Consider the following 15,450-nt stretch of genomic DNA (forward strand, 5'->3'; position numbering starts at 1 on the left):
AAAAAATTCGGGTGATAAGTTTTAGGCTAATTACCGGCTCAAGATGGTTTTTGTTTCCATAGGACGCAATTGATATTGAAATTTGCTTTGTTCTACATAGGCCTTGCAATTGACCATATTATATGATATCAGATTCATTGGTTTTTTTTATTCTGAACGTTTTTGTAACGCAAGAAATGAGCGCGTTTTGAGCGGTTTTTTAAGGGACAACAAATAAAATGGATATGATCTCGTAAAAATGCAAGCCGAGAACGCTTCATCAATAAAGTTTTCAAATCATGCGAAAGCAATTGATTAGAGATGCATCAAAAATAGTTGTTTCGTGTAATTTTTTTTGGAGCATGGTTAACGGTTCTCTTAAGTTAATTGTTGCCACAGACTGATGTTGTCGTTACATTATCTTAACGAAGTGATTTGATAAAAACAAAACTGTTTGAAATTTTGTTTTGACTACCATGAGACCAAATGCTCAGCTCAAAACATGTCAAAAATAAAATTTGCAATGATAATGTAATGTAATCTATAACGCAGTTGCCACACCACGAAGAGAGAGGAGAGTGTGAGAAAGAGAGAGAGAGAGAGAGAGAGAGAGAGAGAGAGAGAAATGAATAGGAAATAAATTGAGAGTTGCTAAAAATCATCCAGACATCCATCAATGATTTCCTCGCAGAAAGATGCGCAACAGGAATCGTCTTTAGAGCCGCACTTGTTGCTGCTCCCGTCTCTGTTCGCACCACTACTGCCTCTGAACATTCGTCCTAAAAATAACAACAAGACGGCTCGTGCGAGTCTGTGCATAGCACCGATTGATTTAACATACCTCTCAAAGTTCCGAAAACAACTGCTAAAATTTGTCAGAAAAACCGTAGTAGGAAAGCAATTGGAGAAAATTACATGTACTGTTTCAACCAAATAATATGCTGTCTCCTTTCGGCAGAAAAAAAACGAAAACTCTTCACCACATTTTAAAAGGATAAAAGTAGTCCAACTTAAAACACACAGACACAGAAAAACAATACAAACCAACACATTTTACACAAAAACACCAACTTATAAATATTTTTTAAAATTTTCCTTTTGTCAATAGGTCAATACCCAAGGTTCGTCACTGTTCATTTAGGACTTCTGTCTTTTTCTCTAAAAAACAAGGCGCCAATTTGTTGGGGTGTTGTAAATGTAATATATTACACTAAATTTAGAATTATAATTTTCGTAGTTTTTCGAAAAATTTTGTCGGTTTTGATATTTCATGAGCATGGCTGTAAACATTATTGTTAAAAAAATATATCGCAGATGTTTCGCCATCGAGATCTAAAGACAAGCATTTTTATTTTTGGATTTACTTAAGGCCACAATTTGTAGCAATCATTAATTAACTTTTCTATTTTTAATAATTGCTGACAGTTTTCGTATTCTGCCTCTTGCTTTATCTAACATTTAAGGGAACTAACTCTCAATATTGCCTTATTCAGTATTGTCTTTCAATATTGCCTTTCAATATTGTCTCTTGGCATCTGATTTTGATCCAAGGCTCGTCAAAAATTAAATTAGGACGATTGATTACTTTATGACTGACTTTTGTGTACTGATCGTTGTAATTGTATCGGTAATCGAAAAAATGACTCTATTGTTTTAAATTAACTTTTCGAAAAAATTTGAAATGTATTGTCACTTTTGTTGTTTCATGAGCATTAACGGAAAATTTTTTTAAAAATCTCACAGATGTGTTTGTTACAAGCAAGGTTAAAAAACCAAACTTTTGATTTCGAGGATATTCAAAACCGTACTTTGTAGCAAATTTTAACGTTTTTCAAATTTTCTAAAATTTCTAACAGTTTTTGCACTCCATCGCCAGTTGTGTCTGTCACTTAATGAAACGTTAAAAATTATCTTTGAAGTTTCTCATACAATTGCGATGAGAATCATTTGCAATCAGTTAATTTAAGTTTTCAATTTGTTTTGCGAATGAGCGGTTTTAATAATGTAAGAAATTTTCACGCTTTTTTGTGAATTGAAATGAAAAGACTATACCTTTTTCATCTTGCAACAGAAAATTTTGTTCTTCATAGCAAGATTTTTACAATAAAAACGACTTGGTTTTTATAATCTGCAAGCGAGGTCAAAGGCTGGAAAAAAATCAGTTCGAAGAGCAATTTTAAAATACAGAGAAGTAAAAAAATAATTTCTTATAACATACAAAAAATATGTTTTATATTTGCAATAAAATGTTCACTCTGGCAATCCAAGAACTCTATAACTGTTAATTTATTGCCTAATTGAAACCTCTAGAGGATATTAGTTCGGACGATCTGCTCTGAAATTATAAATAATACAAATAAAATGGTAAGAATAATTTTTCCTTCTTTGCTTTTCAGTAACGTTTTTGGTTGATTTGAAGTTCATTTTTGAAGCTGGTGTTTTTAAGATTTCAAATAATTGAGATTTATGAATAGGTTAGATCTGTTGAAATCAGAGAAAACTGTTTGCAATAACTGTGGAATTGAGAAAAGATATAAATTTTTTTAGTTTCACATTTTCAAAGTTGATTTTTGCTATTTTGAGAGATCTAAATTGCCTGAAGTCTTCGCTTTTCTGTAAATTGTTTCCGTTGCATAGTGAAAAAGTTTCGTAGTCCTTTTTCAGCCAGCAGAGTAAATATAAACTGTTACAATTTTTTGAACAAAATTTTGTGAAAAAACAAAAAAAATTTTTTAAATTTTTTTGGTCAGATAGTTTAAAATGCTAACTTTTATTCTTAAAACGGTAAAGAATTAATGGTGATCAATCTTCATTTAAATACCTAAGTTTATTACAAATTTTCCGTTCGTTTTTTTCTTAAATCCCAAAGCGAAGTGTTTTTCCTTTTCATTTTTTCCTTCGAGTTTTACAGTCTGCTTTTTCCAATTTTCGATATAATTTTTATATTCATCAAAACTTGATATTTGTGGCCACAAATTGGAGTCTTTGTTTTTTCTCTACGATGCGTAAACAAAAATGGGAAAATTTGAAGAAGAAAAAAGCCAGCCTCGCATATATATTTACCCATTTTTAAAAATTGTTTGAACAATAAACTATTTTGTTTTAGCATGAAGATTCTTCTAGGGATTTCCGTCAATCAAAACAGCATAGCAGACCGTATATTTCATCTTACTTGTCAACAAAAATGCAATTAGTGCAATTAGTGCAAAGCACGAATTTGATTCTGTTTATGAAATCAAATACTTTTTGCCGCTTATATTTTATAGTTGTTATCAGCCTTACGAACTCTTCGGAACGTTAGTTTGTTTTTATACTGGGTTTATTTAAAAAAAGTAATATAGACCGGCCGTCTATGATGGGCTTGTCATCATGGGATCTTTTTCCTCTCTGGGTCAATTTTTCACAATTCAGATAATTTTAGCAACTCAAAGAATTTGAATTTAATTGGGGCGCTGTACTTTTTACAACTTGTAGAGGATTATTGAAGAAGTGTATTTTTGAATCAAATTTATTGGACTAAATCTGGAAGCAGGAAAAGAAACTCATGAAAAAATGTGGGTTGGTTCCTGAACAAAAATGAAGAGTGGAGTTAAAATAGTGTTTTTTTTTCATATCACTGTTTTTGAGAGTGCGAGAAACTGAGGTGTAATAAATTTCTGTTATTGAAAGATGTTCGCTACACCAGGAAAAATTTCTGATCATGCGTTGCTTTACTGGATACTGGATGATTTTTGACCTTGAAAAATGTTTTTAAGTGATTGACCCATATTATAGATACCCGCTATAAGAGGTTTTTTTGTCCAATTTTGATCAATTTTTTTATTGTAATTTGGATTTTTGTGAAAATATTTTTTGATCGATGCTGCATTAATATGTAACGCTCTGAAATTGATACCACAACGCTTGTAAGAGCATAGTAAAGCGCTAAAAGTTTAAAATGGGCACAGATTTTTCAAAGTTTTAATGATTTTTGGAGTTTCCTAATTAATTTTCTTTTCGTTTTTGGATTTTAAAGCTAATGTTTTTCTGAAAAAGCAGTGTAAAATGTGACGTCTTTTTGACAATTTTTGATTTTAGCTCTTCATCTCAACGTGAGGCCTTTTTTGTTTTTATAAACTCTACACACACTAATCCAATTTTGGCGATGTTTGCCAAATTTTTCCTTTTTGGTTCGTTTTTACTGTTAGTTAATAAAAAACAGTTCCTGTGCAGCCGAACCAGGTGATTAATTTCGTGTGGTTTAAAAACCTGTTTAGTTTTGACGTTAAGTCTTTGAATTTCAGCAAATATTTGTTCACAATTTAGAAAATAGCCCTTTAAATTAACCCTTTGTATATTTTACGTATTAAAATATAGCCCTCGGAAATTTATACCACAGTGTTTTGGGGAGCTTCTCAAGTTCAAAAATTGGCACAATTACAAAATGGGTACACATTTCTTAACTTTTGTTTTAATTTAGCGCTTTTATTTAATTTTTTTTCAATTTAGGATCTATAGGTGCACTGTTTTTCAAAAAATTGGTGCATATGCCTATTTTGTCCAAATTTTTTTAGAATATTTGTATGAATTTTTGTTTTAATTACTGGAAATGTTTTCTTTTTCGCCTTCAGTACAATTTAAAAAAATACTTTAGCACTTTTTCCCAAATAATTGAATGTTTCGAATCTTTGAACTCTATTTTAAGTTTTCTAATCTGTTTAGGAGGATGGATATGTAGTTTTTCTATTTGTCTAATGCTAGATGATGAAATAAACTTGTTTTACTAATTCAATTTTTGTTCAATTCGGTTTTTAACTCGATCAAAAAGTAGTTTATAAAATTCAAAAAATAGTATTTTCTGATTATATTTTACAGTGTGCATGTGTTCTTCGTATTCTAGCATGTATCATTTTAGCGTTCTTCTAACACCTATAGTTTTTTCTCTGCAATAATCGGTTGATTGAGAAATTAATTAATTTCAGTCTCCTTGTTCGACGTTTTTTTTCAGTTTTAAATTTAATTCATTTAATATAAAAAGAGAACTAAAATTTGCTTGTCTGATTATTAATTAATAAAAAAATTCTTGGGGTATCTGTTTCTGTATAAATCGATTTCTTGGCTTTTGAAAATTTTTTGTTTGTTTTATTTTCCTCATGGTTCAATTTTTTTTTTTGGAATGAGTTGAATCCCTTTTGTCTATGATTTATCCATCAAGGAAGAGGTATATCTGTTTTCTTTTACTAATTGTGATTCAAGTATAAAAAATAAGCTTTCTTTAATTATCATCCTATTTTTTGAAAAAATTTAGTTTTGTATCTCAGAATTTTATCTGCTCTATGCTTTCAAAATGTTCTCTCTGGATCGCAGAAGTAGATTGAACAGTTATTGTACAGACTGTACAGTAAATTCGAGACACTTTCTGAGCTTTGTCAGTTTTTTAGCCTGTCGGTATTTGACCGACCTAACAATTAGGCCATTTTTCAACATTAAAAAATTGTTTTTAATAATATGAAAATTTCCGGTATCAATATTTCAGTGAGTTTTTTTAGACAAATTTTATTAAAAATCTTCATTTCGATAGACGTGTAAATTATTTCAAAATTTTTAATAAAACCTGTTGGAGTACAGAATTAAAGTTGCTAGACAAAGGTGAAGTTCGGCCGAAAGCGCTGTTTTTTGACGCTGCGAGGCTTCCAGAATTCTTCAGGCTGTTTTCTTCTCTTTTTAAGATCTGTTCACACATTTGCATGATTTATGAAGTCAAACTGAAGTTTTTCCAATAAAATTTTACAGCAGAGTGAGAAAACGGTGTTTTTAAAGTAAGTTGCTTTCTCGCTAGCAGTTTTTTTTGTTTACATGTGGCAATTTGACATTGATTTTTATTGGTTTTTTCCCAACTTTTTTTTATCTGATGATTTTCTAAATGGTTTTTCCATTGCATTCATAGTACATTTTTGGTCTAGTTTTTTTTGTATAGTCAATGGAAATTCTTTGAACTGTTGCAGGACTTGTCATGCTGTTTTTTTTGTTTTTATGAACATGTAGGAGCAAACCATGGAGAAGTTTGCACAAAATATTTTTTAATTAATTTCGAAATTGCTTATAATCTGCTGTGCTCTCTTTTTTATTGAAGGGATTTCCTAGATGAACACTCAAAAATTTTCCTCCGGTACTGTATCGAGCGGTTTAATGGTCTGTACACTTGTTTAATACTTATCGAAATAATTTCAAGTTAATATGAGCATGGTATACTTACGTCTTCTTCGATTGCAACAGCAGGCCACAATCCCGATTATTACTGCAGTCAAAATCAGAGAGCCGATGACAATCAGAACAATGGCAACAGTTGTGATTGAAGTGCTATCTGATCTAAAAATATGTAGAAATTTCCTGAATTAGGGATGAGTTCAAAAAAATAAAACCAGTTCAGACAAAATCGAGTACCGCATTTACGAGTTTATAGGGCTTCTTTTAGTGAAATTTTGTTTGATCACAGAAGAGATGGATTTTGTTCCCAAGATGGGACTCATAACTTCTCCTCTTAGGCACAGTCCAGATCCCAGATGGACCAAAACTGCAAACAATAGCTGATCCACTATCGTGCAAAAAAGCTACAAAGATGGGGTCCGCAACCCTAGAAACTTATTGACAAGACCGCAACTTGTGTCGCTGACAGAAGGGTTGCAGACCGACCATACCCAAATAGCCGTAGAGCACAGTTTCTTCTGTTTTCGAGCATGACTCGAACTTAGTAAGCATGAATTAAGCTAAGGCTCAAAAAGACGTGAATATTCTTAGAGCGATATAACTCTCGATTTCTCTGCTTAATCGGAGAGGATAGTTAAAACACTCGGTTTCTCTACTGTTTAACAAGCCATTATGCAAAGCAAAGTCGGATTTTCTGAGTCAAAAGGAACATAACTTACAATCAAGATCAAAAGTATAGCATGCATACAAACGTTACTAAAAATAGAAAAAATGAGGTGAACAGTAAAAGGCTGTCCCCAAAAATTGTCAAAAATTTAGAGAAAACAATATTTTAAAAGATGCATACGGCTCACTGGAAGGCATCAGAATGGTAAATAATCTTTTCTCCTACTAGTATATAAATCGCAGAAGTTTACTCAGACGAATTCTCAAAAAACATATAGACTTTCCCATGAAATGCTGCAAAGAAGGTTAATTTAAAGAGAATTGGTTTGTTAATATATGCTAAACAAAACATTCAAATTTTGCAAATTGTTGTTTTTACTGCCCAGACTAGATTACTAATCTTCATGCGCTTGGTTTCTTCTCGGAAACTGCTTCTCAGGCATCCAAACAAACTAAACCCTTTAAGTTAACAAGAAAACTTGAGAAACAGATTATTCAGGACTCTTTCAGCCAGACAACGAATGCTCTTCTCTATGCTTTTCTCAGTGATTGTCACTAATAGTTTCTAGGAAAAGTAGATGTTGAAAATCAGACAGTTCTTTGAAAAAACAAGAAAAGTGCTTACAATTTAGAGCGAAATTGACGCAGATACTGGGAGAGCCTTGTGTTAAAACTTTAACAACCGTCTACAAGACGTGAAGATGCTAACGGCATAATTATGCTTTAGTGTAGACCTGATTTGAAATCAGACTGTTTTATCATTTCTCGGTTCTGGCGGCTTTTTTAATACAAATTTTAAAGCGTGCGTATTTTTTTGGTACTTTTTTTGGTAAATTTTTGTTTCTGATCTCCAGTGAACAAGGAGGCTCGGTAATGTGCGTACGCACATAATGTTCCGAGCCCGCTCACCCACTTTTTGACTTAATTGGCTAGCAAATGATGAAGAGATAGAAAATTTTCAATGACATACATATCGTTCAATAAACAACCAATGGAATACAATAATGGCACGCTAGAGGGCCGATGAAAGTTGTTGATAATGGGACTACTAGAAAAAACAAAAATAAAAATCAAACAACAAGCATTATTTTTGACCAAAACTTGATGTCCATAATAAAAAAAATCAAACTCACAACAGATAAAAACTAAACAAAACAATTTAACCTATACTTCATTAGAAAAGATATGGGACATGTACTTAACGCGACTGGTTAACGGGTCGACAAAAAAGAGCAAAAAGGAGCGAAGTTCGAAAATACGTTTCTATTTTATTAAAAAAAATTATTACACAATTAATTCAATTAATCATTAATATAATTGGATATCACCTGAAGTCATTAAAAATATAAAATCTCAAATATTTTATATAATCTCGCAGTAACAGCAGTAACAAAGCCGAGAAACAATTGTTTGATGCTAAAACTGTTATGAACATTAAATTATAGCTCAGTGGAAACTGGTTGTGACCTGTTTTTACAGAAACTGAGCTACAAATGGACCAAAAAATTATTTAAAAAAATGACGGAGCTCTAAAATCAAAATGTGTTTTTGAAAACAAATAATTTCAAAAACCAAAACAGGCTTAGAATTTCAACAAAGAACGATGGATGAGGTTGAAACACCCCAGGAGGTCAATTCAGCCTGTTAATAATGAGACTAAGTCACGACCCCACAAAATATTAACAAATGCATAAAGAAGCCAGAACTTCAAACAATTTTACGACATCACACTGTTCATAGCACTATAATTATAAGAAAATACCTGCAACAACTGTAAATCATCACTTTCATCTCATCTTAACATCAACGAGTCTTCCTTATAAAAGGAGTACGTAGGCATGACAACAAAAAGAAGCCCAAAAACTAAACAGTTTAGAAAACTCGAAAATTTTACAAAAGTAAATGGTCGAAGCAACCAGTCATAACGTATATACAGGCCCAAAAAATGCTTGAATCAAGAAAAGTAATTGAGAGTTCTAATTAGTTAGATTGAGTTACATGGTGACAGAAATCAAAGCAAAAGGAGATAGTTGAAAAAAAATTTTATTCTTTTTTCAAATTTAATTTGAAAGTCATTAAAACAAACATCTATAAACTGAAAGCTTTAACTAAGTTGAGTTATAAATCCTAGGGAAACGATTGAGACCCATTGTTATCCTAATACAACTACGAAAAAACAGACAAACATACACAAAACAAAAAAATCCACAAAAGCTATCTGTGCGAGATAACTGTGTCTCAGCCCAAAAAGCAAAAACCGTTAACAAAAACAGTTAACATATCCAGATACACCTTTTTCCAACATTGTGAATTTTCCCTACTATGCCGTCCTGCAATTGGACTTCTCAATAATCTGATAATTCGACAAGAAAAATAAATGAATGTAATCAATTATGCTAAAAAAATTGAAACAGCGTAGTATCAAAACAAAGCAACCATTAGTTGAAAATAAAAACCTTTTCCGTCATTAATCCATAACTCTCAAGAAATTGGTTTCTGCTTGTTTTTACTGAGATTCTGCCCCAAGTTAAAAGAATTGCGATAAAATATTGGCAAATTTCAAAAATTCACCGATGATTTCTTGAAACAAATATACTCACAGCCATAACAGATATTAGATAACAACAGAAAGAACTGACTAAGTTCATTTATACCTCCTAAAAATCTAACTGGATCTTTTTTTTGGCGTTTTAATTACTAAGTCTTTGGGCCGAAAAAAGTCTAGCAAATGAAAGCAAAACTCAAGAAGTCCATAAAATTTTTACGAAAACAATACGTCAGAGCCATAAAAGCCATGAGCTTAACTGTGAAACCATTATTTAGTCTCATTGGGCCTCGTTTATTGTAAATAGTATCTGTCATTAATGGAGTCTTGATTTGAAATTCTTCTGTAATTTACATAAAAAAATTTACCTAGCGGAAATATTTTGAAAAGTTCAAGCCCCATTAAAATCTAATAAGTTTTTATCGTAAGGATCCACGGTGAGATCAAGGTCAGCCCAATTTTTTTTCCGCGTCTAACAAAACACTAATTTTTTCAAATTTTTGATTTCAAGATCAATTTTTAACATCAAATTTTTACAAATTTTTTCAGTTTATCAAAAATAAATAATGTTTTTGTACAATTATCGAGTTCAACTTTGCAAAAAACTGACCAAATTTCAAATCCAGAAGACTCTTGAAGCCTGCTGGAGTACGAATAACTCTCTTCTTGAGCTGAAGAGAAATATGACTGCAGTTATAAGGTGTTTACTTCCAGCAAATTTAAAGAAAGTGGGCTAAAAAAGCATATTTGGTCTCAATTTTGACAAAAAAAGTCTGAATTTTGGAAAATTTGTCATAAATTCTGCCGAAAAACTCGGATCGAACAATTCAGAAGCCCTCCTCTATCTTTAGAGATAAAATCGATAACACTACAGTTAACAATTTTAACATATTTTAGCAAAATTGACAAAAATTTGGTTAAAAAAAGCGAAAATGTGAATAAAAACAGCAGAATTACGTCTAATATTCACAAAAACTTTAAACATCGATAACTCGCTATAAAAAGCAAGAATTGAAACAGTCTTTTTAATTCCATATTCTACGCTGGACAGGCTTTCTAATGATACCACTCACAACTCTCTACGATGATTATATCGATCGGCCAAAATTGTCTGAACAAAAAAACCATTTGAGTACATAATTCCTCGCCCAATAAAGTGGGTCGGAACAAAAAAACTTGAAATTTCACGTCATTGACAAAATTGAAGTCTCTTTTTAGGGTGTAGATGAAAAGTTTTTAATGATAAACAAATCAGGAGAAAGCTTATATGATCTGATAATGAAGTGTGCCTTCCTGAAACTCAGTATGTCAGGGATTTTTTGTCTTCATGTAGTTTTTTCCAACCAAAAAATACTCTGTTCTTGGTTATAATTTAAACTTTTATAATAAACAATGCTTCCTGATGAAGACATTACCTTTGACACTCGTCAACACATTTTCCATCTTCACAACAAGTGTTATTACAATCGACATCGGTCGTGCAGTTGCTACCAGCTCCAGAACAAATTCCCAAGTTATTAAACAACATTAAAGACATGAACAGATAGAAAGAGTAAACGAATGAACCAGCGGTCGGCATTTTGACTAGCAGCTAAGACAAACAAATTTTTAATTCAGTCAACAAAAAAATCAATTTAAAGCAGAGTTCTCGGCCGCATAATTTTGGTATAAATTTTTGTTATATTCACAAAACACAGTCAGATTATGTATGCTCAAAAATCAAAACTGGCTATGTCTGGTGGTCAAAGATTTTGATATGTTGTAGTTCGAATACACTACGAAGCGAATTGAGAAGTAAATCTTTACAGCAGCTACGTGTGGTATTATGCTTGCATGATTTACAGACAAATGATCAATCATAGAGTAAATTTGCCTTCTCAGCGCTATTTTTAATTAGGTTGCAGTGTAAATAAATATGTTCACGTACTGATCTTAGAAGGCTATTATAAGAAGGACTTAGTTGCTTTAAGGCTTAATTGATGCCATTAACATGTATATATGGATCTTTTCCGCTAGCGCCCCCCCCCCCCCCCACCCCAGTAAATTAGGCACCCCCCATTTGTATATGTTTAAACATTATGTATACATTTGAGTTATTACCTATGTATACGTATGAATAGGCATTTAGAAAATACTATTAGAGCGGAGGTTTGAAAATAATATGTGTATAGCAATAAGTCACTGCATATAATGTAAGCATCAACCAAAAACTTGTTGTTATTGCATTTTTAGTAATTACGAGCTTTGTAAAGGGGTTAAAAACTATAACTTTCTTGAAAACTGCTACATATATGGTTGTTGATGTACTATACTAGGAACGATATTATGAAAATAAATAAACTTTTCAGAAGGGAGCAAAACATTAATTTTTGGGGGGTGCCTAAATTTCGGCTATATAGGACTGGGGGGGGGGGGGGGGGGGGGGGGGCGCTAGCGGAAAAGATCCGTATATATTTGGATGCTTCACAGTGCGGTTTTAAGCGGATAGTATTGCAAACTAACAGTTGACTTATTTATAGTGGTGTCGGATGCGCACTATTCACTAATGGCGACTACTTTACTGAGCTGCAATTCATTTTTACTAAAAAACGTTCAATCAGCCCAAATCTTAGAAAGAAACAAGAATTCTTTAATGCTGTTATTTGAATCTGACTGATGATAGTATTTGGAAGGCGTATTTAAAGAAGAAAGATACCCATACTGAACTCCAGGTACGAATCAGTACTGGGCACGTCTAAATGCAATTCTTTATCAGTACTGATTCTTGCACTGATTCATGTCAATTTTTTACGTGCCAGACGAGCGTTTATACTGATTTTACAATGGTCAGACTTGGGCCAAGTGCAAAAATAAAGTTCCGTACGGGGATTGAACCAACTATATTCCGCTTGCTAGACCTTTGTTCTCCCTACTGAGCCACCGTAATTGTTGCAAGTTTGTATTTTGCGCCGTTAATATACGCTCGAAACAAGGGCAGCGGGAAATGCGAGCAAAATATATTACAAGACGGACTTGCATTTACAATTGCTCATTAATGATTTACACTTGGAGTTTGGTACGGTAACTTAGCTTTGAGATTAGCTTCAATCAACTGAGTTCTAGATTGTTCTCTAGTGTTCGGGTGATCTGTTCTGCCGTAGATGTGTACCTCGGGCTGTATCGGCCCTTCGGAAATTTTTTACGGATCTCTCAACCGGATCCATTTCCCCGTTTTTAAACTTCATGGTGTGTATATATAGAAGAGAATTTTAAAAATTTTAAGAAAGGACTTAAAAAACTCACGTACACATTTTAAAATGCCAAAAGTATTCAGTGCCAGAAGTTAAAATGCCGGAAGTTGCTACTTAAACAGAAGTTGAATTTCGTTGACTTTCGTCATTTTAAAACGTGCGTGTTTCGTGTTTTAAGCATGGTTAAATGACTCTGCAAAAGTCACTTCAAAATTCTGAATTAATATCTCGAACCGCTTCGCGGTTCTCGATAAACGCCAGAAGTTCTGAGGGACTTCAAGCAGACCTAACCATTACATCTGCTTCACCAGTACAACTATTTCACCAAGTACAATACTTCTTTACAGTATTTAACATTTGTACAAGTTCATCTTCAGGAAACTCGTACAATCAAGTGTTCAAGCAAGTAGATGCAAACAACAAAATCCTACCTCTACAATAAAAATATTTTTATCGGTTGCTTTGCAAATCCTAATTGTTTGTTTTTCTGACATATGAACTGTTTTAAAAACTCAACAAATAGAACATTTACTTGGTTGCCGATCTTTTCGTTAATTTTTTTTGAATTATTAGAAAATGACTAAGAAATGACCGTCCCAGTTCTCTAAAAACAAAAATCAAAATTAGATGCAAGCAAATTGTCCCAACTCCGGAACATAGTCCGATAAAAATTTTGACTCGATGGTAAAAAACCGTTTTGCTTACTATTGGCTTGGTTAGAGCAGAAAACAGCTATGTTATTCCAAACTTCGCATAAACAATTTCTTACATAAACAAACGATTGGCCAATTTTAGATTTTGTGATTAAAAAATTTCAGTTCAAAGGGTAAAGCTCTAAATTGAGCAATTGTACAGTCAATTTGAATTTTATAGAAAAAAAACAAGCAAATAGCAGGAAAATATCAAAACGGGCAAAAAGTATATATAAATTATCAGCACAACATGAAAATTGAGTTTAAAAAATAGTTCTTAATGGACTTATTAAAAATCAACATCCATTTCACATCATATTTTAATCTCACCCTCTCAAAGATCTTTTCTGGCACCTAATTCAAAGATGCTCAACTAAATCAATCATAAGAAAACAAGTATCAGAAGCCTAATATTGGCCGCTTAATTCAGTTAAACTCCCAAACTTTAAGTTCAAGTGCGGAACAGAAAACAACATGAATTACCATCATTGAATTATAAAACGCTTAATGCCAGTAGAATATAGTTCCAAAAACTCCATGGCTTTGTATTTTTATTTTAATCAGCGTTGACATGATAAGCAAAAATAAATTTATAACTTTTTTTAAAAAATAACAGTTTACCTGATTGAAATTCAAAAGGCAATAAAAAATTGTATTGCAGCGGATTGGATTTAGAAAAATGTAGATAAACCGTCTACTAACATTTGATTTTGAAATTTAACAGTTACCATACAAACCCATTGCCTTTTTGCAAAAAGTTTCTCCTGCTTTGGATCAAAATTTGTTAAAGTTTCACAACATGATGAATGCTAATTTATCTGGTATAACACAATGGAAAACGTTTCCAACTAAACAAGAAAAAGTACTAAAATCGCAACAAGAACAGCTTTGACTTACGGGCAACCAAATAAAATTTACGAAACTACAAACCTAATTTGCTCTCAAAAAACTGTTTCTAAAATCAGTCAAAAAACGCAGATAGTGAATTTTTTATTCATCTCAATATCATGAAATCAAGACAACTAACTCAAAAAAAATGTTATGAAAGAAGAGCTCAGCAATTCATCGCAAAATGAGATGCCCAAATCTGCCTATGCAAAATAATCTATCAAAATTCAGTTTAAGGACGGGGGCGCATAAGACACCTCTGAAAACACCCTGGCCCTTCAAAGAATTTCACGAAGAGAATACTGACCAGTTTGATATCCCAAGACACAATGCTAGAGGAATTGAAGAAGAAGTGCGTGCTCTGGGGGAATGAGGAGAAATGAAACAGTTATTGCTCATCTGCAGTTATTAGTTGAAGGAGTGCATGCTCTGGGGAATGAGGAGAAATAAAACAATTATTGCTCATCCGCAGTTATTGGCTTGATTTTAAAGGCATATCCCATCATCTTTGCGTGACGAAAAAACGATGTCCTGCAGTGACGTCCTTGAAGATCCAAAACACAGCAAGCAACCTGGGAGCCCGAGAATGGCAGATGTGACAATCATTACTTGGAGCTCATATATCAAAAGGAAAATTCTGGGCAAAATTTCAAAAAAAGCCAACGCGTCAAAGATATTTTTTAAAAGTTTACATCAATGGAGCCATTAACGAAAAACGATGTTTTGAAAAAATGTAAAGATACTAGCAAAGATTTTACAATCAGATTTTACAGACCCTATATGTCACAAAATAGATCAAGACGTATACTTCTATCTTTTATAGATTGCTCCTCAAAAATTCTGTCGTTCAAGATATTCGCACACTCAAACCAAAAAATTATTCAAAATAACTGAAAGATTTTATATTAATGCGCGGTGGGCCAAGCAATATTACATTTGATCAAATCAAATGTCAAATCGTTGGAAAATTCACAACTTTTTGCATGCGTAAAAAAACTGACATAATTGGAGCACAATAAATTACAACTGAACGCTCGCAAATTGTTCTTTTATTTGACATTTAACTTAGTCAAATTCAAATGTGCGTGGTACCCCTTCATCAAAGCACAATTTTGTAGTAATGATGAATAAATTTCCGTTTGAGTGTGAAATTATCTTGGCGAAGGAATCTATAAATTTTTGTTGATGGGTTCATTAATTTGAACTTTATTAAATTGACGCGTGGGGCCTCTTTTACAATTTCTTTTTTCAAAATACCTATTTA

General features: G+C 32.5%; 1 protein-coding gene across 1 annotated transcript; it reads right to left on the reverse strand.

Annotated features, from left to right (window-relative positions):
- Positions 1–378: 378 nt before the first annotated feature.
- LOC142342795 (uncharacterized) lies at positions 379–11,340 on the reverse strand. The gene is made up of 3 exons (XM_075394370.1): positions 10,792–11,340; positions 6,215–6,327; positions 379–758 (listed from the first exon to the last, which is right to left on the reverse strand). Exons 1-3 carry the CDS (start codon positions 10,953–10,955, stop codon positions 631–633), a joined length of 405 nt encoding a protein of 134 aa, XP_075250485.1. The 5' UTR covers positions 10,956–11,340; the 3' UTR covers positions 379–630.
- Between the last annotated feature and the right edge of the window lie 4,110 nt (positions 11,341–15,450).

Source organism: Convolutriloba macropyga, chromosome 7 (genome assembly GCF_964194025.1).
Source record: "Convolutriloba macropyga chromosome 7, txConMacr16.3, whole genome shotgun sequence".
In the NCBI taxonomy this organism is placed as follows: domain Eukaryota; kingdom Metazoa; phylum Xenacoelomorpha; order Acoela; family Convolutidae; genus Convolutriloba; species Convolutriloba macropyga.